This window comes from Alexandromys fortis, unplaced genomic scaffold (assembly GCF_014885135.2).
Source record: "Alexandromys fortis isolate MF-2015 unplaced genomic scaffold, M_Fortis_MF-2015_v1.1 scaffold_84, whole genome shotgun sequence".
In the NCBI taxonomy this organism is placed as follows: domain Eukaryota; kingdom Metazoa; phylum Chordata; class Mammalia; order Rodentia; family Cricetidae; genus Alexandromys; species Alexandromys fortis.
The window spans coordinates 2,970,046-2,993,700 of NW_026068017.1; the positions used below are offsets into that span (position 1 = coordinate 2,970,046).

The 23,655-nt window shown below is 41.1% G+C and overlaps 1 protein-coding gene across 1 annotated transcript; it reads left to right on the forward strand.

The window, feature by feature from the left end:
- The first annotated feature begins 46 nt into the window (after nucleotides 1-46).
- Nup88 (nucleoporin 88) lies at nucleotides 47-23,451 on the forward strand. The gene is made up of 17 exons (XM_050162597.1): nucleotides 47-371; nucleotides 3,653-3,822; nucleotides 5,294-5,419; nucleotides 6,486-6,572; nucleotides 8,734-8,910; nucleotides 10,406-10,592; nucleotides 12,087-12,234; nucleotides 15,132-15,230; nucleotides 16,233-16,323; nucleotides 18,851-18,952; nucleotides 20,972-21,130; nucleotides 21,532-21,657; nucleotides 21,766-21,831; nucleotides 21,937-22,017; nucleotides 22,248-22,374; nucleotides 22,489-22,607; nucleotides 23,224-23,451. The coding sequence occupies exons 1-17, from the start codon at nucleotides 69-71 to the stop codon at nucleotides 23,285-23,287; spliced, it is 2,232 nt and encodes a 743-aa protein (XP_050018554.1). The 5' UTR covers nucleotides 47-68; the 3' UTR covers nucleotides 23,288-23,451.
- Nucleotides 23,452-23,655: the final 204 nt, after the last annotated feature.

Below are 23,655 nucleotides of genomic sequence, written 5' to 3' on the forward strand. Positions count from 1 at the left end.
TGCTGGTCGCGGATTGGCTACGCGCCGCGGCGGGCTGCAGGCCCTGACCCTAGCGCTGTCAGTTCAAGATGGCGGCGGCCGAGGCGTCTGTGGGTGATGGGGAGCTATGGCAGAGCTGGCTTCCCAACCACGTCGTGTTCCTGCGGCTCCGCGAGGGCCTGAAAAACCAGAGTCCGGCCGAAGCGGAGAAACCAGCGGCTTCGACTTCGCCCTCGTGCCCGCCTCTGCCGCCGCATTTGCTGACGAGAAACTTGGTCTTCGGCCTGGGAGGGGAGCTCTTCCTGTGGGACGCCGAAGGCAGCGCCTTCTTGGTGGTTCGCCTTCGAGGCCCGAGCGGTGGCGCCGTGGAGCCTCCTCTCTCCCAGTACCAGGTGCGCCAGTCCGTCTCGGAAGCCCTTAGCTGGCATCTCGCTCAACTTTGGGCTTCGCGTCTTCCCATCTTGGTGGTTTGGCCCTGTAGTGGGTGCGCTCGCAGACTTGAGCAGGCGTCTTTCGGGGACACCCCGCTTCGGGTGGAAAAGCCCGTCTGTCCCGTATTTAGTCGTCTCCAGCGGATCTATTGACTCGGTCACTGCCGGGCACCCAGAGAAACTCGTGCTGGTTCTGAGTATCGGGGGGCTAAGGGGGGCGGGGGGAGAAGACCGTGAAATGGTTAATGATGGGCGCTCCGAAGAAGACAGGATAAAGAAGTTGGAGCAAACGTTTTTCGTCGTTTGGCCCGAAAAGCTCTTTTAAAAGATGTGACACATTCTTTTAGTTGGTTCTGAACTTTAACACAGATTTTAAAGGACCAAATTACCTGCCTTACATGAAAAAGGGTGTCCCCGTATTTTGTTTTGTTTTTGCCCTTTGGGGCGCTCGCTAAAGTTGGAAGGGCTTGTTCGTTTGTTGCAGTGCAGGGAACCGACGCGCGCGCGCACACAGACACACTCCCATGAGCACGCCCGCAGGGGGATGCACACACACACACCTTCACCTCCACCACTAGAAGCACGGGAGCACTAGGTCTTGTTTTGATGAGCCGATGAAAGGCATGTGAGAGCGGATATAATCAGAATGCATTCTAGACTTGCTGTGCTTTATTGAAGTCTTCGTTTGTAGTAAACTGATTCTCTTTTAAAGACTTTTTCCCTCAGTAGTATATGTGTGCATGTATACTTTGTGTGTGTGTGTGTGTGTTTCTTTATTCAGTCTTTGGGAATTTTACATCATGTACCTCAACCCCACTCACCTCCCGGTCCCTCCAAATCTGCCCCACAACCCTGTAGCATCCCCCCTCCCAAATTAATTGAAAACAAAACAAGCAAAACTACCTTGCTCCTTCGTTAAAAACTTTTTATAAACCAAGACTGGTGGCACAGGTCTTTAATCCCAGCACTTCGGAAGCAGAGGCAGGAGGATCTCTTTGAATTTGAGGCCAGCCTGGTCTACATAGCGAATTCCAGGACTACATAGAGAGACCCTGTCTCGAAAAAGGAGCAAGAAAGCAAGCAAACAAACAAAAAAACCCAAATGTGACATTCATTCCAGTGTATGAGATCTGTGTGCCCTGGACTGGTTCTTTTGAGAAGTGATTTGATTTTAACAAGGTGCTGCCAGTGCTGTTGAGAAAAGAGAGCAGCATTTACACATCTACCTGCTGTAAAATTCCCAGTAAGAACACGTATCAGAAATTCATACATTATTTCAAGTAATTGTTTTCTTTTGATTTTTTTTCCTACTGAAGTGGAATCATTTATGTACCCAGGCTGGTCTGGAACTCCTGCCCAGTCTCCAAGTGTTGAGATTACAGGTCTGAACCAGGTGCTCTCTCCTCTCTCTCTCTCTCTCTCTCTCTCTCTCTCTCTCTCTCTCTCTCTCTGTGTGTGTGTGTGTGTGTGTGTAAGAGAGAGAGAGAGAGAGTGCACACGCATGTGCCAGGCCTCTGTATGTCTGGAACTCCTGCCCCAGTCCCCGAATGTTGAGATTACAGTTCTGAGCCAGGCTGTGTATGTGTTTGATACCTTATTTTTTATGTCCAGTTCATGACACAAACCTAGAGCATCCAAGAGCTCTATAATATTTGGTGACTTATTTTTTTGTTTGTTTGTTTTGTTTTTGAAGACAGCCTGTACCACAGCCTGGCTGTCCTGGAACTTGCTTTGTATACCAGGCTGGCCTCGAATTTAGAGATCAGGCAGATCCTGATCAAAGCTGGAATTAAAGCTGTGTACCCTTACTTCCTAGCTCTGCAACAGGCATTTAAAGGCACAATGGCCTACAGATAGAAAAGCAATTAGAAGTCTCCTTATATTCAAAGAAACTTTATCTTAAATGATTTTGGCTTAGCATGATTCTCTATACAAAGGTAAATAATATATTGACAATCTTATCATTATTTACTAAGAGTAAAAAGAAAAGAAAATAGAAACCAGAAATGGTTATGAGGAAAGAAATAGGAAGTACCAGTGTAAACATGTGTATTTTTGAAGATGTACGATGTTGTGACAAATTATTGGAACTCCTTTAAAATATCACTTTTTTTTTCTTTCTTTCTTTTTGGTTTTTTGAGACAGGGTTTCTCTGTAGTTTTGGAGCCTCTCCTGGAACTACTTCTTGTAAACAAGGCTGGCCTCAAATTCACAGAGATCCACCTGCCTGCCTCTGTCTCCTGAGTGCTGGGATTAAAGGCGTGCGCCACCACCGCCCAGCTTGCTACAGAACTTTTGAAGCTAACTAGAGTTTCACTTTGTAGCTTTGGGTGGCTTGGAACTCAAATAGAACCACCTTTATCTTCTTCTCCAGTACTGGGAATGTAGGTGTGCACCACCACATTTGGCCTGAAGCTAGTCTACAGTATTCTACAGTACTCCTTATAAAATGGTTATCTTTTATTAATACTTCAAAAGTTATTTATTCTCTAAGTATCAAAAGTCTGCTTGAAGCCAGGAATAGAGAGAAGAAAAACAAATCTCAAGTAGTGCCTACTAGGTTAAGTGATGGGGCAGGGTGTTGTGTTTTGTTTTGCTTTTTTGTTTTTTTGTTTTTTGTTTTTTGTTTTTTTTTTTTTTGGTTTTTAGAGACAGGGTTTCTCTGTGGTTTTGGAGCCTGTCCTGGAACTAGCTCTTGTAGACCAGGCTGGTTTTGAACTTGTTTTTTGAGATAGTGTTTCTCTGTATAACCCTGGTTGTCCTGGAACGCACTCTGTAGACTAGTTGCCTTGAACTCAGAGACCTTGCTGCCTCTGCGTCCCAAGGTTCTGGGATTAAAGGCATGTGCCAACAGTTTTTTGTTTGTTTTTAGTTTTCTATGTATGCATATTTTTTCTGTATATGTGTGTGTACTATCCATGTGCCTGGAATCCACAGAGGCCAGAAAATGGTTATAGAACCACCATGTGGGTGCCAAGAATTGAACCCAGGTCCTCTGGAAGAGTAGTCAGTGCTTCTTATTGACCATTGAGCCATCTCTCTAGCTCTAAGACTTCGTGTGTGTGTGTGTGTGTGTGTGTGTGTGTGTGTTTGTGTGTGTGTGTTACCCAGAATGCTGTTATCTTGTAACTATAGAAAATAAAGCATGAAAAAAAGAAAGAAAATTAAAGCATGATCATGGTTTCATGCAACTCCCAAATATACTAACATTAAAATTAACTTTTTACTAAATTAATTTTCAGAGATTACTTTGCATAAATCCACCCCTGTTTGAAATTCATCAAGTCTTGTTAAGTCCAACACAACATCATGTAGCACTCATAGGAACAAAAGGACTCATGGCATTAGAATTACCTCAGAGATGGGGAAAGGATTCAGAATTCGAAGGTGGGAAAGCAACTGTGAATTGTAGGTAAGTTATATTTTTGTTTGTGTTTAACTGTGTACGTTGCTAAGACCAGAGGTTGTTGAAATGTATTTTGGGTCCTACTGTTGGATCATTTGAGCATCCATGTGGTCCTGCAGACTGCCTTCCTGTGCTGCTATTGTTGTTACCTTTTTTTTTTTTTTAAGGTACATGAGTGTTTTGCCTTCGTTTATGTAAGCACACTGCTTGTGTGCCTGGTACTCCAGAAGAGAGTGTTAAATCCCCTGGAACTGGAGTTACAGATGGTTGTGAGCTGCTATGAGGGTGTTAGGAACCAATCCTGGGTCCTCTGTAAAAGCAGCAGGTATTCCTAACCACTGAGCCATCTTTCCAGCTCCTTTTGTTATTATTTTTGAAGAAAACTGTATCAATATTTATTTGTAATTAGAAGAAACAACATTAATCCTTTATTTTTACAGAAATAGCTGCAATTTTGCAGTTAGGTGTGTGAGCTTAAGAACTGTTCACAGAATGAAGTAAAACGTGTGGATTAAGGGTTTTGTCTACTGATTAACATCTGCATTCCAAGACATCATTTATGTCAGGCCATTTTCTGGTCATTGCACTTCATATTATGACAACATAAATGTGCCATAAGCTACTCATGCCCTAAAATTACATCAGTTGGTCAGCTGCCAGGCGTTCAATCACAGAAAAAAAAAAAAAACAAGTTAAGGCTCATGACTTCTTCCAGGTTTCAAAAAAAAAACAGAGTGTGGCAATCTTATTGTCTAGTGTAACAAATCCTGCCGAGTATCAGCCCTTCCCTGCTTCACCCACCCAGGGCTGAGGATGCTGGGACTACAGAAATGCGACGCCTAGCTTTCAGGGTTTTTACACACACACACACACACACACAAACACACACACACACACACATATTAAAAAATAAAAATCCAGGAAAGAGGAATCTGTAAAGTCTATTGAAAAGAATGTGAGGTAGAAACCTAGATTTACCTTTATCTCCATAACATGAGGAGTTGAGTCTGCTTGAATTGCTTAATAGTATTTAGGTTGCCATTTCTTTTCAGAATAATCATCAAAATATCTGCCCTTATAGTTTCCTTACTACATTGATTAGTAAAAAGACCAAAAAAGAAGCAATATCAAAACATATCTGTAAAGAACTATATACAATGGGTGTGGCAATACCAAATGTAATCTCAGGACACTGAGCCAGGAGGCTTGCTATGAGTTCAAGGCTAGCCTGGGGAGGGTCAACCCCCAACCACGGCTATATAGCAAGGTCCAGTCTGAACCAGAAAAACCAAAATGTATAAAGTATATTACTATAATGTAGAAAGTATTTGCACTTTGGTTCCTTGGGTAGGTTCTTTGAATGCTGTCAGAATGACAGGACAGGGAAAGGAACAGTGTTAGAATATAGAATAGGTTAGAATGTATTTCATCCAAGTTCTACAGACAAATGGTTTGAAGACCATTTTCTTTATTTTAGTACCACACCAATTGCTGAGCGATTTTTCACCAGCTCTACCTCTCTGACTCTGAAACATGCTGCATGGTATCCAAGTGAGATGCTGGATCCCCACGTAGTGCTGTTGACATCAGACAATGTGATAAGGTGACCTTTACCTTCCCTAGTTTGCTTTGTGAATGGAAAAGCTTTGTTTCCTATTATGTATTTACTAAATAGTTGCTCATAATGACACATAAGTACAACTGAGTGTTGTAATATCTCTCTCTCTCTCTCTCTCTCTCTCTCTCTCTCTCTCTCTCTCTCCTTTGAGAAAAGATTATCTCACTGTGTGGACAAGGCTGGCCTTGACCTCACAGAGATCCATCTGCTCCTGAGTGCTGGGATTAAAGGCGTGCCTACTCCCATTTCCCCTGCTCCCCCCTCCCCACTTCCATATCAACTCCTCTATTTTTGTTCAGAAAGGGGAAGGCCTCCCATGGTTATCAACAAAGCTTGGCGTGTCAAGTTGCTGTAGGACTAAAGGTGTGGGGAATGTAGGTCAGTGGTTAATTGCTTATCCTTGAGGCCTTGGGTTCCATCCCTAACACTGTCACCCATCCCTTACCCCTCAAAAATTTTGTCAAAATAGAGAGCATTTCTTTGGGTCATAAACTCCCGTTCTACATAGTTAAGCAGCCGAAATAGGCAACATTGTAGGGAATAGCAAGATTTTTGGCAAAGAGGTGATTTGAGAACTGGTAGGAAAATTCTTTTTAACATTTTTAGATTTATTTTACATGTATGGGTGTTTTGCTAGTATATATATATTTGTGCCTCATCCATGCCTGGTGCCCAAGGAGGTTAGAAGGGGACGGCTCCCCCAGAACTGGAGTTAAGAGTTCTGAGCCTCCGTGTGTGCTGTGTATGAAACCCAGGTCCTCTACAAGAACAAGAAGTGCTCTTAACTGCTGAGCCATGTCTCCAGTCCCTAGTAGAAAAATACTTAAAAAGTGATTAGATTGGGGAGTGGGGTTCTTTTCTAGGAAAGAAAGAGAACTTTATTGTTTTGACAAGACAGTATCTTACTCTGTAACCCATACTAGGCTGTAAATGTAGCCCAGAGTTCTCATGGTCCTCTTGCCTCTCCCAAGTTGATAGAATTACAGTGCAAGCTACCCTGCCTAGCATCAAAAAGAACTTAAGTACTTTTTTGTTTTGTTTTGACTGTTAGAATTTACTCTCTCCGTGAGCCTCAAACACCTACTAAGGTGATTATACTTTCAGAAGCAGAAGAGGAAAGCTTAATACTCAATAAAGGGTAAGTTTTGTTTCACAAAATGCTGAGTTTATTGAGAATGTAAATGCAGTTTCACCAGTAACTACCAGAACTTCTACAGGTGGGTTTTAACACGTGTGTGGTAATAGAACAAGTCAGAAATTTGTCATTGTAACTTGATCTCTTTTTTAAGAAAATTCTAAAATATGACTGGCAGATGTAATACGTCATAAAATTGTACAGTTCTAAAAATTGTAAAAGAGTTGGGCTGAAGGCCTACCAATGCACTCTGTGTGAGTAAGGCAGATCGCCAAACTCCCAGCGTCTGGAATAGAATAGACTCAGTCCTTCTGGTTACTGTTTTTTGTTGTGTTGTGACAAGGTCTCTTTCCATGGCCTTGGCTGTCCTTTGTACACATCAGACTAGCCTCACAGAGATCCACCTACATCACCCTCCCTAGTGCTGAGATTAAAGGTGTGCACCTCTATGCCTGTCCTTCCGGTTATCTTGTGCCCCTGGCTTGTTTTGTTTCCTTACCTACTCCATGTCCTGGCTTACTTTTAATGGAATCATCCTTTGCACTTGCAAAACCCAGTCCTCTGGCCTCCTAATCAGTCTTTGTGATAAGTACTACACATAGTCAAATATAGTGTGCATGCTGAGAATGAAAACTAGTGTTAAGATTTTTGGAATTTCCATTTAGTTATCTTCATGTTTAGTTTTTCTTGTTCTAAATATAATTTCTTGAACATTTTATTCATCTTTATTCTGTATTTGATACTTTCTTTTTTCCAAGACAGGGTTTCTCTGTATAACAGTTCTGCTTATCCTGGAACTCGCTTTGTAGACCAAGCTGACTCAACTCACAGAGATCCACCTGCCTCTGCAATTAAAGACAGCCAGTATTTGATACTTGCAATATTTGAAAGTCCAAATGGGAGTGATAGTGATATACTTAAATCTGTGTTTGTTCTTTTCCTCACCTAAGTCATGTTGGTTGCTTTCCTTGCAGTGAGGGTGTCTTACTGCGAATTTATATTTACTTGATCATGAAGTGTGGGGATATTGAGAGCCTGAATTGTTGGTATATTTCACCAGAATGGATTTATGTCTACTCCTAAGAGCCAGGGGTTGGTACAGCTAGGACTGTTTACTCCCTGGTTGTCCTAGCACCGAAAGTTTCACTTCAGTGATGTGAAGAAATACAGCACAGCTTAAATTCCAATGCATTCATTTCTGCAGAAGGGCAGGACCTAACCCAGAGGTTAATCCTGTTCTTGAGTCAGGGCACTTTCTGTCTTGTACTGTTTCTGGAATAACCTGGTTAGGAATAGGGATTTGTTTGGTTTTGACGGACACAGTATGTGTATAAGGGGCAGTAGAGCAAATACAGTGTTAAGAACTCCAATCTGGCATTGGTCAGCCTGCCTGGTCCCAGTCTAGGCTTCACCAATTGCCTGCTATGGCATCTAGGAAAGTTTTCTAATTTTATTAAACTTTATTTCTGTGACGACATTACATGAATAATAAAAAAAATTGACTGGAACACAGTTTTTCTTAGGATTTTTGTTTTTCAAGACAGGGTTTCTCCGTAGCTTTTGGTTCCTGTCCAGGAACTAGCTCTTTGTAGACCAGGCTGGCCTCGAACTCACAGAGATCCGCCTGCCTCTGCCTCCCGAGTGCTGGGATTAAAGGCGTGCGCCACCACCGCCCGGCCTACAAACACTTTTTGACCCTCATTTTTCTTTATAACACTACTCTCAAGAAAAAAATGGCATACACCTTTAATCTCAGCACTCAGAAGGCTAAGGCAGAAGGATTGTTCCAGTTCAAGGCCAGCTTGGGTTATAGTGTGTGACCCTGTCTTAATAAAACCAGAAGTAACAACAAAAAAAAAACTTTTCCTGAATGTGTTGTTTATTTTTTCTCTCTCACTAGAGAGCAAAGTCTTTCTTTAATTTGCTGGTGTATTTTATGGACCTAGAACAGTGTATGGCACATAGTAAGTGGCAAATGTTTGTGGAATAAATAAATTTGTGTTCACCTGGTTTTCATGGATTCCATTTCTTTTTGTATTTCTATATGTGTTGTTTTTGTATTTAAACTATTTGAAACTGAAGTTTTTTCACTAGTTTTTATGAGAATTTGTTTACTCTTCATAATAATTTTGTTTTCAACAAACTTTCTCAAATCTCTTTGTAGACGGGCATATACAGCATCTCTAGGAGAGACTGCAGTTGCATTTGACTTTGGGCCACTGGCAACAGTGTCGAAGAATATATTTGGACAAAAAGGCAAAGAAGAAATAGTAGCATATCCACTGTACATCTTATACGAGAATGGGGAGACCTTCCTTAACTATGTCAGTTTGTTACACAAGTAAGCTAATGCAGTAACCACTGCACCACATCATCATTGCTAAACTTGAGATTCACATTTCTGTGTCTCAGGTGTAGATGAGAAATGGTACAGATTATCTGATTGTCCTCTTTCTTCTTTATTTAGGGAATTTGTATAGTTTAAAAAATACTAAATTTGGTTCACAAAGCCTGGTTAACTAGAAAAGCATTGTTTCTCTTAGTAAACAAGGTAGAATGGGTATAATTAGATGAAATCTGATATCTTGCATTGATATTGTAGAGAAAAGGCATATGTATACATGAACATATAAGGACTCATTTCCTAGTACTGGGACACAGTAAGTACTCGAAGGAGACACTATTTTGACTGCAGGAGTTGAGGGAATTTCTGCAGAGGACTGATGTCAAGCAGGATTAAATGAAGCATCAGGAAGGGTAAGACCATTTTAGTCACATGGACATCCCAGACTAGAGTACATTAATAAGTACAGGTGCTAGTCAGGGCTCGGTGATTCGACATCTCCATCTGGAGCATTGCATTCAGGTAAAACAACAGATACTAACGCTAGCATTATCTTCTATGTGAAATCGATTGAGTTACAGTCCTAGGTAATGAACGTGGTGAGGTCTGTTCTGGAATACGGTGATTTCTGAGCAGAGTAGATGGACAGGAAAGGCCTGGGGCAGCATAAGTTTCTATCTGATACACCCTGATTTTTTTTTTAGCATGCTTTTTTTTTTAATGTGAATTTTGCCTTTTTTGTTGTTGGGAGTGGTAAGAATAGAAACCAGGCTAGATGTGGTGATACATACCAATAATTTTAGCACATGAAGGCTGACATGGTTCTGAGTTTGTGGCTAGACTGGGCTGTGTAATGGGACCCTGTCTTTTTTTTTTAATTTGATGTGTATGAGTGTTTTGCCTACATATGTCTCTGTGTACCGTATGCATGCAAAGGCCAGAAGTGGGCATCACATTCACTACAACTAGAGATACAGACATTCATCAGCCACCATGTGGGTGCTGGGAATCAAGCCTAGGTCCTCTGCAGATGTAGCCAGTGCTATTAACCACTGAACCACCTATCCAGCCCTTTGTCTCTTGTGTGTTTTCTGGTGGTGGTGGTAGAGATTACTGAGGAAGGAACCTCTGATCTTATCACCACCAATAGAAGCCAGTCATGCCCCCAAACCTCACAGTATGGCAGTCTACAGTGTCTTCTTCAAAGGCATTTTCCTAGCTCTAGAAGCTACAGCGGGAGGCTCAAGAATTAAAGGCAACCTAGATTACATAGGACTTTGTCTGGAAGGAAGGAAGAAACTAAACCAAACAAGTCTGGAATCTCTTCAGGCATTGCTTTCTTTTCAAGGGAAGATTATCTCAGATCAAGAATCATTATTGGGATGTGAGTGGAAAAATGAAAAATAAAGACCTTTATTTGAAGTTACAGTAGCTGAAGGAAGACAAAAATTCTGTCAAAATTTTCTTGATAACATTTTTATTCTTCCTTTAGCCCTGGGAATATTGGGAAGCTGTTGGGACCATTGCCTATGCATCCTGCAGCTGAAGATAACTACGGTTACGATGCCTGTGCTGTACTCTGTTTGCCCTGTGTTCCCAATATCTTAGTAATTGCGACTGAATCAGGAATGCTGTATCACTGTGTTGTACTAGAAGGGGAAGAAGAAGACGATCAAACGGTAAGTGCCAGGCTAGTATTGGCTGTATTTCATATCTTTAATAGCAGGTGTATTTTATGGGCCAATTTGAATACTTAGTATAAGGAATTCTGACTTACATATGGCACTTCTGGTATTTTGGAAATTATATATTTCATATAAGAACAGTTGAAAAATAATTAAAAGAGTCCAAGTTGAGCTGGGTAGTGGTAATGCATGATGCCTTTAATCCTAGCACTCTGATCGGAGTCAGAGACAGGCTGATCTCTGAGTTTGAGGCCAGCCTGGTCTAGAGTGAATTCTAGGACAGCCAGAGAAACCCTGTCTTGAAACCCCCTCTCTTCTCCCTCCCCCCCAAAACGTTCAAGTGGAAAGAAGTTAGAAGATTGCCCAACATACTAGTTAATGAAACTGTATTTGTTTCTGATTTGTGTATTAAGGATTTCATGCCCTGCCCCAGTAAATTGAACCCTCCAAACAGAAGTCTGCTCTTGTAGCTGGAAAGATGGCTCAGTGGTTATGAGCACTGCTGCTCTTCAAGAACATTGAGGTTCAATTTGTAACACCCACATGGTGGCTCATAACTATTTGTTAGCTCCAGTCCCAGGGGATCCAATGCCCTCTTCTGGCCTCTGTGAGCATCAGGTATGCAAGTGGTGCACAGACATACTTACAGGTAAAACATTCAAATACATAATGAACTAAAAACTTGGACCATGCTTGTTTTTAAGTTTATTATTTGATTTTTTAAATCTACATTTAAAAAGACATATTCAGAAAAAACCATCTATCTGCTGGAACTGAAGTTGCAAGTGGTTGTTAGGTGTCATTTGGGTGCTAGGAACTGAACTTGGGTTGTCTGTAAGAGCAGCCAGTGCACTTAACTTCTGAGACACTCTCTAAGCCCTATTCTTTGATTTTTAGACAAATGTGGCTAACCCTGGCCTTGAACTTATTATTATATAAGCCAAGGTGGTCTCTGTCTCAAAATCCTCCTGCTTTAACTTTCCCAGCTAGCTAGATTACAGGTGTGTACCCAGTTTCCTATGAATTTATTAACACCACTGTTAATGGTGATTCTGGTCTCTATATTCTTTTTGTTGTTATTTTAGGTTTTTTGAGACAGAGTCTCTCTCTGTGTGTACCACTTGGAACTTTCTATGTAAACCAGGCTGGCCTGGAACTCACAGAACCCAGTCTGCCTCTGCCTCCTGAGTGCTGAGATTAAAGGCATGTGCCTGACTAAGCTTGACCTCTATATTCTAGTCTTTAGTAACAGAGATAAAGACCTTTGTATTACTGGGCTGGCTTTAACCCAGGCTTTTGTTTTTGTTATTTTATTTAAGGATATTAGGGGAGATGGATGTTTAATAATTGGCGTGAAAGATAAAATTAAACATTTGAAAAGGCTAAGTGACCCAGCTTTTTTGCTTCTGTATTTGTGTACGTTTTCAAATTCATATGAGAGGTTGAAATTTCAGTCCTTTTTTCCCCCCCGCTTTGTGTTGTTAACAGTCAGAAAAGTCCTGGGATCCCAGGGTTGACCTCATCCCTTCTCTGTATGTGTTTGAGTGTGTTGAATTAGAGCTTGCCTTGAAACTGGCATCTTCAGAGGATGATCCCTTTGCTACTGACTTTTCCTGTCCAATTAAACTGCACAGAGGTAAGGGATTCACTAAGTGCTGCTCTTTTATCCCATTGTATACTAACTTAGCAATGACTGCAATGTAGTTTATTTGTGTGAGCTCAGCTTTTGGAATGTTATCACTGTGGATTCTTTTTGACTTTCAGTTACTACACAGCACATTCTTGCCAAGGCAGATTTAAGTTTGAACATACTCATCAGGCTCCACTCAGATATTTATTTTTGTGTGTATGGTATTTGTATGTCTGTATGTGTCGTATTAGAGGACAGCTTTCTGGATGATTCTTTCAATTTTACATGGATTCTGGGGATCAGGCTTGTGGTGGGCAATTTACTCATTGAGCCACCCCATTGGTGCCACTCAGATGTTTAATGATGGCTTTTTCATGATCCTAACAAAAGTTGACTATGAAACCTGCATAATGGTAACTACCTATAATCTCAGTACTTAATTCAGAAGCCTGACTTAAGAGGTCAAGGCCATCTCATTATATAGTGAGTTCAAAACAGTATTCCTTATAAAATAAGCCTGCAAAGAAAATTCACTAAGCAAGTCTAGTTAGTGTTTTGAGCAACATAAACATTAAGTATATGAACTTGATAGATGAACACAGAGTGAAGTAAGTGATGTATTTTGTTTCCTTATAAAGATACATGTGACTTAGTTACTGTTGTAGCCACCATGACCAAGTCAACTCCTGTAAAAGGAAGCATTTAATTGTGGGCATGCTCACAGTTCTGCAGGGTTAGTCTGTTAAGGTCTGGCAGGAAACAGACAGGCATGGCACTTTATACATAAAGAGGATTTATTAGATTGGCTTACAGGCTGTGGTCCAGTAGTCCAGCAATGACTGTATCCCATTGGAAAGTTCAAAACCCAGTAGTTGTTCAGTCCATGAGACTGGATGTCTCAGCTGGTCTTCAGTGTTTGTTCCAAAGAAATGGCTCCAATGTCAGTGAAAACAAGAGTGTTGGCAAGCAGGCAGAGTAAAAGCTTTCTTCCTTGCCCTTTACGTGGGCTGCCACGGAAGGTGTGGCCCATTTAAGGTTTAAGGTGGATTTTCCACTTCAAATAATCCCATTAAGAAAAATCCCTCACAAGTGAATCCAGCTGCCTCACTTTAGGTAATTCCAGGTGTAGTTAAATTGACAACCAAGAATAGCCATCACAGCATGTCTTTGGAAGTCTTCATTACAAGCATTTTTTTTCTTGGTTTTTGTAATGAAAGTAATATTCTCTTGTGAAACACATTTCTGACTTATTCTTATTTGTGCTTAAAACATATTACAGTCACTGAACTAACACTTAAGGTTTAAAAAGTAAAATGGCTTAAATGTTGGCCTTTTTCAAAAATAACTTTTCTGTTATATATCAGTATTAGTTTTTTCCTTCTAGACTTTTAACATCCCAAACGATTTAAAAAAATATATTTTTAAACAATGGTAGATTAGGTGAGCTGATTTGATAAGTCTTAAATTTATACAAATAAAACTTTTCAATTTTATTGTTCAGACAGAGGGATGATTTGTTAGACAAGGTTTGGCTTGGCTGACACAAGGACTTTTGTAACCCAGGCTGGCCTAGAACTCACTGTGTAGCCCAGGCTAGTATGCAACTCATATTCCTGCCGGCCTGCGTCTAGGCTTCCTCATGAACTGCCACATTCAGCCTTTTGCTCTGTATTTGAACACTTGGCTTCATACTTGGGATCCTCCTACCTCAGCATTCTAGGGGCTGGGATTACAGGCATGTACCACTAGACCCAACACCTTTGAAAGTTTTTAGAGTAGCATACTGTTTTTGTAAGTTATCAGAACTCATACATAAACCAGATGAGAACATGACATCAACTTTACAACATTAACTATAAAATCAAAATTTTAAAAGTGGGACTATTAATAGAAAACTTTAACTTAAGTGGTTATGAATTATTGTCTCTATCTTATCAACTTTATTATATATATTATTTCTGTATTTTATTTTAATGTTTTTTAAAGGCATGTGTATGTATGCATATACATGTGCAGGAAGAGGTAAATTAGCCCTCCTTAGAACTGCAGTTAAAAGGGATTATGAGCTACACGGTGTGAATGCTGGGAACCTCTGGGAGAACAATACATACTCTCAACTGATAACCCATTTTTCTACTCCATTTTAATCTTTTAGAAAACCTTTTTTTTTTTTTTAATTAGATTGGGCCATTTTATGTGTATGGGTGTTTTGTTGCCTGCATGTATGTTTGCGTGCCACATTCGTGGAGACCAAAAGAGGGTGTTGATCCCTTAGAACTGGTGTTCCATAAGGTTGTGAGCCACTGTGTGAGCGCTGGGAGTTGAATGAGGTGGAAGAGCAGCTGGTGCTTTTGATCTTTGAGCCACTTCTCTAGCCCGTCTTAGAAAACAGCCATCTTTCTGCTGCGTCCTGAGCTGTTGGAGCTTAAGACAGTATGTGTAGAGTTTCATTCTCAACCACCCTACTTTGAACAATTTTCAGTAAATGTAAAATGGATGAATGGTTTACTTAATGGGAAGTAATTTTAGAAAACTAATAATTTGGGGCCAGGGATGGTGGTACTCAACTTTAATCCTGGCACAGATAGAAAGGTAGATCTGTGGATTTGAGGCCAGCCTGGTCTACATACTGAGTCAGGCCAGCCAGGGCTTCATAATTTGATACTACCTCAAAGGAAGTATGAACAGGAAATAACATTTAGATTGTGTCTGTTGTTTTTTAATACTTATCAAATTGAAAATGAAATTCAGATTAAAAAGTTTCAAGTCCCTGACAATAGTATATACAACCATGAAAATCCTGTAGACAGTCAGTTATATCACCATGTGTTTGTAGGCTACTGGGGTAAATTCTTCCAGTTTTCCAGTGGCTACCTTTGTATTTTTGATGATTTCACGTGCAGATCCCAAGTGTCCTTCGAGATACCACTGTACCCACGAAGCTGGTGTGCACAGTGTTGGGCTGACTTGGATTCATAAACTTCACAAGTTTCTAGGATCAGGTAAGTTTACTAATGCTGTGTATTTCACAGTATATTTCTGACAAAAGTTACTTTGGAGAAGAAAAAATAAAAATAGAATCAGTGAAACCAAACATTCCATGGAAGGAACATCATCAGAACTGATAAACCCTTGAGTCAACAGACCAGATACTAGAACAGCGAAACTAAAATTACGATACAAAACAGAAAGCAAAGGTAGAGTACTGTTAGGTTTACAGAAACTTAAAATTTTAAGGGAAAACTGAACATAGCCATTAGAAGACCTAGATGAAATGGATGGACTTCAGGACTGACTGGAGCAGAAAATGGGGAGGGAAACTACTTGCCCAAGACAATTTAAAATATTGATTCTTCATGAGCTCCCAGAGAAACAGCACCTCTTATCTCAATCTGTGATACCAAAATAAAGCAAAATATACAAACTAGAGGCAAAAATATCTGACAAATATAGATACAAAAAGGTTGAGTGGTATTTACTGCAGAAATGGGCTTTCTTCAGCATCCAGCACTGTCATGTGATAACATGGGATACAAGGGGAAAGCCATATAGTGTTCTTCTGAAGTATTTTTATTTTTTAGGATTTCATATATGCATAGTGTCTTGATTATATTCACACACACACACATACACACACACCTTCCCCTACCTCCTCTCAGATCCACTCTTCAAGCCCCAACTCCTCTCCCAACTTCATGTCCTTTTCTTTCTTTCTTTTTTTTTTTTTTTTAAATAACCTAAGTGCAAATAGTGTTGCGTACTTTCTCGTGAGTATGGGACCAGATAGTAGGACAAGCTCACCACAGCCTATGAAAATTTCTTCATCTCCTTCCAGCAGCCAGCAGCTCTCAGTAACTCCTCAGCTAGGGTCTGTTTGAGAAAGGTACCCTCTGTGAGAAGCAGTGGCTTGAAACAAAAAATTCATTGCATTTAACAAATGACAGCATTTTAATTTGGAGTTCTGTCTGAGCACCAGTTGATTTCTCTAATACATTCTTTTGTAGATGAAGAAGATAAGGATAGTTTGCAGGAACTTGCTGCAGAACAGAAATGCTTTGTAGAACACATTCTCTGTACAAAGCCATTGCCATGTAGGTAAGGACCTTCTTTCTCTGTGCACCCAGCAAATAATTGTTTTAATTCTAGCTTCTCTTGTAAGGCTATCATGGTTATCCAAAGCTTTCTCCTGCTCTAGAGTCACCCTGTTCCTTAGCTTCTCTTAGCTAATGTTTATTTTCTCATCTTATATCACTTCTTTAAAGATGCTTCCCTTAATTCCCCACTCTAACTCAGGGTTCTTCTGTTGTCTTTGTAATCTCAATCTCAATCTCTCTCTTTCTCTCTCCCTTTCTCTCCCTCCCTGTGTGTGTGTGTGTGGTGTATATGTATGCCATGCGATATGACTACAGCTCTGTCTTTTATAATTTTCTGTTGGCTTTGTGCCTGATTACTCTATGTAAGAGTACCTAGTAGACATTCAGTAAATGGTTGATGAGTAAAGAGAGGTGCGTAGAATGGATCCCAGGTTTCTTGTCTGGGTAAATGAGTAGATGTGGTACCCTTTGGGAAAACCAGCATGTAGAAGAACAGATTTGGGGAGATGGTGATGTCCCTTCTAGAGCACCTTAAGTAGAAGAGCCTAACAGGCAATTGTGTGTATGGGTCTGAAGTTTGGAATGCTCTGGAGTAGTGAAAGTGTCAGCATTGGAAGTGTTGTTCTGAATCTTGCCCAGAAGGTCTGGAGTCAGAAAAGGAAACTCGAGGGAGGTAAGCAACACATGATTGTGAGCAGTGAGTGGAAAAGCGAAGCCCAGGAAGCCCAGGAAGCCCAGGAAGGAAATTTGAGAGAGGGGTTCAGAGAATGGAGGGAACCCAGAGTAAAGGTATGAAGAATACCAAGGAGAAGCTATGTCAAGAGCACACAGTAGCATTGTATAAGCACTGACTTGGCAATGTACTGGAGGGATTGAGGAATGACAAGAGGTTGAAAAGTGAGCAGGGAACTGTATATTATAGTTTTACTCGGCTAGAGAGATGGCTCTGCAGTTAACAGCACTGACTGGCTGCCATTACAGAAGACCCAGGTTCAATTCCCAGCACCCACGTGGCAGCTCACAGCCACTGTAACTCAAGACACTGGAAATACGATGCCTTCTTCTGGCCTTTGCCAGCACTAGACACATACTCGGTATATACATACACGTAAAATAAATAATTGTTTAAAATGAAGGCAAGGCAAAGACATGGCAGTGTAAAAATGGGACTAGTGATTACCTATGAATAAGGATGACTGTGGTCAGGGACAGACATGCAGGATTCTATGGCTGCTGCTGCCTCCTCCCCTTCCTTTTTTTCTTGCATGTGCTATACATTGAACCTAGGGCCCTGTGCATGCTAGGCAAGCATTCTGTCGCTGAGCTATAACCTCAGTTTTGCCTTTTAATTATTGGCCCAGTACTGGTTACATGGTCTGAATGCACATCTTTGAATATTGGTTACATACTGATTAATTGTATAGTTCACTGAGATGTATAAGTTTTATTAATATTAGTGTGATGTTCATTTGTAAAGTTTGTTTGGTGGTGATTTTTTTAAGATATATAATAAAGTTTATTTTAAAAAGAAAAATGGATGGGGAGCTGGATCTGTGGGTAACAGCACTTGCTTAACAAGCTTGAAGATCTGAGTTCAAACCTCTAAGCAGATATGGTCATGTGCTTCTATATACCCAGCTCCATTGTAGGAACAGAACCAGGAGGATAGCTAGGACTTGCTGGTTGCTAGCCTCACTCAGAGAAACCCTGGCTCAAGGGACTAGAATGAAGCTATGCCTACACACAGGTGTGTGAACAGGCACTTGTGTATACACTACACACTCATATAAGATTGCTGTTACTTACAAAATAAAGGACAGATTAAGGGGAGCCAGACTGGGGTGCAATGAAGCTTCCCATAAAGCCACAGTGGGGAATGTTTTAAATGGACAAAATGAAACAAAACAGGAGCTTGTCTATAAGCTGAGAGGAGATGCATGATAGACACTTTGAAACTATACAGTTGGTGGCACACCAGGTGTGACAGGAGGTGGCACTGACAATAAGGTGCAGATGTATGGTCAGACAGAAAGAACGGACATGCAGACCAGTAGTAAAGCTTTTTGGTGGGGACAACAGTTCCCACTTGAGAACCGTGGATTTCCCCCCACCTCTGGTGGAAGAAAATCGAAAGGAAACAATGCTGTACAACTAAATGAAATGATGAGGTCCTTGGCAGTGTGGGGTCACTGGGTGTGTAACGTGAAATCCCAGAGTCCTGTTCATTTAGGTTTCTGAGCAGTTTGTAAGCACTAGATATACTAGGTTCACCAAGATAGGTAGACCTTAAGCGGGGAGAAAGACACAGAAGCTCTGTATCTCTGGGTAATTGGTAACTAGCTTACAGATTAAGTGGGAGCTTGGATTAAACTGATCATGGTATGTTTCCAAATCACAATGTGTGTGACTGTTACTACATTGACATCAGGATGTCACAGGCCCCCAAAAGCTGTGAAAGCTATAGGCATGTAGTTGCTATTGGTTCTGGTGCATTTGCTGCTTTGTAACTTGTGATTGTCTCTCTCCAGGCAGCCAGCTCCAATTCGAGGATTCTGGATCGTCCCAGACATCCTGGGACCCACAATGATCTGCATCACCAGTACCTATGAATGTCTCATAAGGCCTTTATTGTATGTCTCATTCTATGTTATCCCACAACTCTTTAATTCTGCAAATCAAAGCTGGGGAAATGCCCTCAGTAGCTGGCTTGAGGCTGTCTATATGGTGTATGATTTGGCTTCTGAACTGAGTGGATGTTTCTGTTTTCATAGCTGTCTCTGAAAGGTATCATTTTAGGCATGGTGGTGTCTTGTTTTGCCATCTCATAACTAAGAATCAGAGCTTTTGTTTGTAAGATAGGGTCTCAGTCTATAGTCATATTGGCCTTAAGCAGTTCCCACCTCATCTGGGGTTACAACAAGCCTGATTCCCTCCACCCAGCTAGAGATTGCTCCTAATTGCAGAGAGGACTACATGTTGTGATTGGATTTAATGATGGTTCATGTCAGGTCCAGATGTAAGGTGTTCTCCTGCATGCCCTCTGGACACATCAGAGAAGCCCCCTAAGGAACATACTGATTTCCATGTAATAAAAGAAGGCATAGATATGCGCCTCACAGGTTGCTCACAACAGGTGATGCAGGTGGAGGTCTGTTTGGTCCCAAATTCTGCACTTAGTTTATCTCTCTTTGTGCCAGCCTCAGAGGGACATCAAAATATGCAACTCTGGGAGAAGAGTATAAAGCTAAGTTCATGTATTAAGTTGTAATCACCATTTTCCTTTTTCCAACTTGGCCTTGGGAGGCCTTGGGAGGCAAGTTTTATAAATGCAGAAATAGACATGAGAACTAAATCAATGGGGTATCAAATGTGAGACTCTCCATCTCCAGTCTCTTGGTGTGTCCATTTAGAGTAGGTGCTTCTAAATACTGAGTGTAAAATGCCTGCAATTAGTTTCTATCCTTGCATACTCTTTAAAGATTGACCAGTTACATTGTTTGACAAGGAAAAAAATAATACAGGTATAAATTTTATGTTGCTTTATTAAAAAAATACTAAAATTCTAGCAACTTTAAAGAAACAGGCACTAGAAAAATGTTTGCCAGTAAGCCAGTGAGATGCCTCAGTAGGTAAGAGTGCTCAACACTGACCCTGACAAACCTGAGTTCAATCCCCAGAACCCATGTGATGTATTTATTTTTTGTTTTGTGTTTTTGAGACAAGGGTTTTTTGATGTACCCCTGGCTATCCTGGAACTGACTCTGTAGGCCTCAGCTTCTTGAGTGCTGGAGTTAAAGGTGTGTGACACCACCACCCAGCACCGTTAGTGTTTTAAATAAAGCCTAGTTGCACTATTTGGACAATAAAAAATAAGTCTCAAAGAGGGGGAGAAAAGGCTTCATTAGCTGGATACCTTTTAATCATATTTCTGCCAACTGTCCAAAACACAAGTTGTCTGTATATTAACACTCTTACTTACAAAGCTCTTCCAAATACTTTGAATTGTTGCCTTCAAAGTATGATGCATACTGCCGAAGTTCACAATCCTTGGAGCTTTCCCAGAAATTGCCTTTGGAAATACTTGCCCTTGATTGTAATTTTTAGAAATAGTTATATAGAAGCAAATATAGTACACAACAGTCATCTGGCCTCAGACCATTTATCAACCTAAACTATGCCCCAAAAAGGAGTAGTTAGTGTTAAGGTGCTGTCTTGAGTTCTTTGCAAGAAAGGGGCTATGAAATTTTTTTGTTTGTTTGTTTTGCCTTGATCTTTTCAAAAAAATTTTTTGTTTTGTTTTTTCGAGACAAGGTTTCTCTGTAGCTCTGGTGCCTGTCCTGGAACTAGCTCTTATAGACCAGGCTGGCCTCGAACTCAGAGATCCGCCTGCCTCTGCCTCCGAGTGCTGGGATTAAAGGCGTGCGCCACCACCACCCAGCTCAAAAAGAATTTTTAAAGAGTCCAAAATGCTCAAATGGCAAGATAGGAACTTCCTGAGATGACCTTTCAGGATAGAACACACATTCTTGTAGTTTTACAAAAGTAGTACTTTAGGTCCTCATGTCCTCGGATTTAGGCTAAGTATGGCTGATGACATCCTGTAATGCAACAAGTAGTTACACAGTGGACTTGACTTGTTTGTTTTGCAGAAGTACAGTCCACCCAGCATCTCCTCCCCTGCTGTGTACCCGAGAAGATGCTGAAGTGGCAGAGTCTCCCCTGCGCATCCTGGCTGAAACCCCAGACTCCTTTGAGAAGCATATTAAAAGCATCTTGCAACGTAGTGCTGCCAACCCCGCATTTCTCAAGTATGAGATTTGGGCCATATGAGTTTTAAGAATGGGCTTTTTCTTTAAAATGGGGCTTTGTGCTTGCTACCAAGTGTTCATCCTTGCTTTCGGATCTTTCTGTCCTAACTGTGGTTCATGGAAGGGGACATGGCACATCCCATCAGCTAGTCAGAAGTGGCACCTGAAAAAGTGCTAAACAAAGGTGATGAGATGGCTAGGACTTGCCAGTGTGATGGTGTGTGCCTTAATCTCAGCACTCGAGAGGCAGGCGGATCTGTGAGGCCAACCTGGTCTCTAAGAGAAACTCTGTCTCAGAAAACAAAACAAATCCCCCCACCCCCAAAAAAAAGGTAGCTAGGATTTGTCTGTTTGGTTATTTTACCTGGCGAACGAGAATAATGACAGAAACTGTTCTAAAGATCATCTGAAAAGGATTTGGCTCCCCCTCCCGAGGAGTGTCTTCAGCTTATCAGCAGAGCCACCCAAGTGTTCCGAGAACAGTACATTCTCAAGCAAGACCTGGCCAAGGAAGAAATTCAGCGGAGGTAGTGTCCTGTGTTGAACACCACTAGTCCTTGCTAGGGGTTGGCTTATTGTGATCACCTGTGGAAGCCTGGCTTTCCTTTGACCTTTACTACTACTTCTTTATGAAGGGTCAAATTATTATGTGACCAAAAGAGGAAACAACTAGAAGATCTCAACTACTGTCGAGAGGAGAGGTAGGTGTCAGAACCAAAGGAGAAAACAGTGGGGAGTAGTGAACTGCATCTCCCTCCAGATGCTGTGTCACATCATATGACTGCAAGAGTTCTTCATTCCTCCAGGAAGAGTCTGCGGGAAATGGCAGAGCGCTTAGCTGACAAGTATGAGGAAGCCAAAGAAAAACAAGAAGATATCATGAACAGGTCAGTGGACCATGAAGCATCCAGTTCCCTCCTTGCTCAGGACTGCCAATGTTCACACACCTATAGAGTAGAATAGAGTAGAACTCTAACCCTTTGAAGTACCAGGAAAGACTTACTGTCCCCTAACTCCTCTGGGATGTGTCTCCTCAGACACTGAATTCTTGAATTACAAACTCTGTGTTTCTGTTATAATTCGCAGTCTTAACCTACATGTTCTTCTTTTCCTTAAGGATGAAGAAAGTGCTCCACAGTTTTCATACTCAGCTCCCGGTTCTCTCTGACAGTGAGAGAGACATGAAGAAGGAGTTACAGCTGATACCTGACCAACTACGACATCTAGGCAATGCCATCAAACAGGTGAGAATGGGTGCAGGGTAGCCAATGGATTTCTGTAAAATGTGAAAAATTAGATACTGTAAAGGTGTGTGGCAAACCATAGTCAAAATACCTGTGTTCTGTTTGATACTTAAGGTTACTATGAAAAAAGACTATCAACAGCGGAAGATGGAAAAAGTGCTGAGTCCTCAGAGACCCACCATTACTCTCAGTGCCTACCAGCGGAAGTGCATTCAGTCCATCCTGAAGGAAGAGTAAGTTGATGTTTTCCAGTCAGCTACTGTTGAGACATTTTTCCTTGGCAATATACTAAAAGCTGCCTGTCTGTCTGGATAAGAATCCTGAGTCTGGGATTTGCCTGTAGAATAGGGGCATGATAGACAGAGGCTTAAATGAATATGGTGGGATGAAAAACAGCAGCTCTCCTATATAATTTTGTTGTGTGATCAAGAGTACACCCCATGGATTGGTTAGCAGTGTTCCTGGGGCTGTGCTCAGTGGTAGAGCATCTATCTAATGTGAAATGCCTTGGGTTCAATCCCCAACACCACACAAAAAGCCACTGCTGTCTACCTGAAACCTTCTTAAGCTATTCAGATAATTAATTAATAAAGCCATTCTTAAGTCTATTGCAATGTTGAGAGTTTAAATCCTTAGACTCCTGGGCATGGTGGCACACAAATTTAATCCTAGTACTCAAGAGGCAGAGACAGACAGAGTTCGAGGCCAGCCTGGTGTACAGAGTTCCAGGACAGCCAAGACTTACAGAGAGAAACCTGTCTCAGAGTTGGGGGGCGGAAAAAAAATCTTATAACTCAGTACTAATGGCTCGTCCATTTTTTTGAAGTGAGTCATTTGATGATTTTGCAGGGGTGAACACATCAGGGAAATGGTGAAGCAAATCAATGATATCCGAAATCATGTCAACTTCTAACACCACCTGAAGTTAACACAACTGAAGGCTCACAAGCTGATGCTGTAAAACAAACAGGTAGCACTCTAATTTATAAAGAAGCATTTTGGATAAACTTTGGTGTGATTATTCTTGTTATTCCTTTTGTTCTGTATAATTTGAATAAATTTTTATTCAAAATTTGACTTTGCTTTATAATTAATGTCTCTAATTTATTTTTCAAAATTCTGGGACAGAGCTTCCGCTGCATGCTGCCAGGTCTGTAGCTGAAGAGTAAGAGCGGCATCTTAAGTAGCAGAACCAAAACTGGGATGCAAAGGAATAGGCCACACAGTCTACTCAGTAGCAGCTCTTTTAATTTGAACACTCTCTTAAGGACATGCCTTCGG

Bases quoted from the DNA above. Each gene is read 5' to 3' on its own strand.
- Nup88 (XM_050162597.1), top strand. From the start codon at position 69: ATGGCGGCGGCCGAGGCGTCTGTGGGTGATGGGGAGCTATGGCAGAGC. The intron at 8,911-10,405 runs GTAAGCTAATGC...TTCTTCCTTTAG, and splicing joins TATGTCAGTTTGTTACACAA to CCCTGGGAATATTGGGAAGC. The intron at 18,953-20,971 runs GTATGTCTCATT...TTTGTTTTGCAG, and splicing joins TGTCTCATAAGGCCTTTATT to AAGTACAGTCCACCCAGCAT.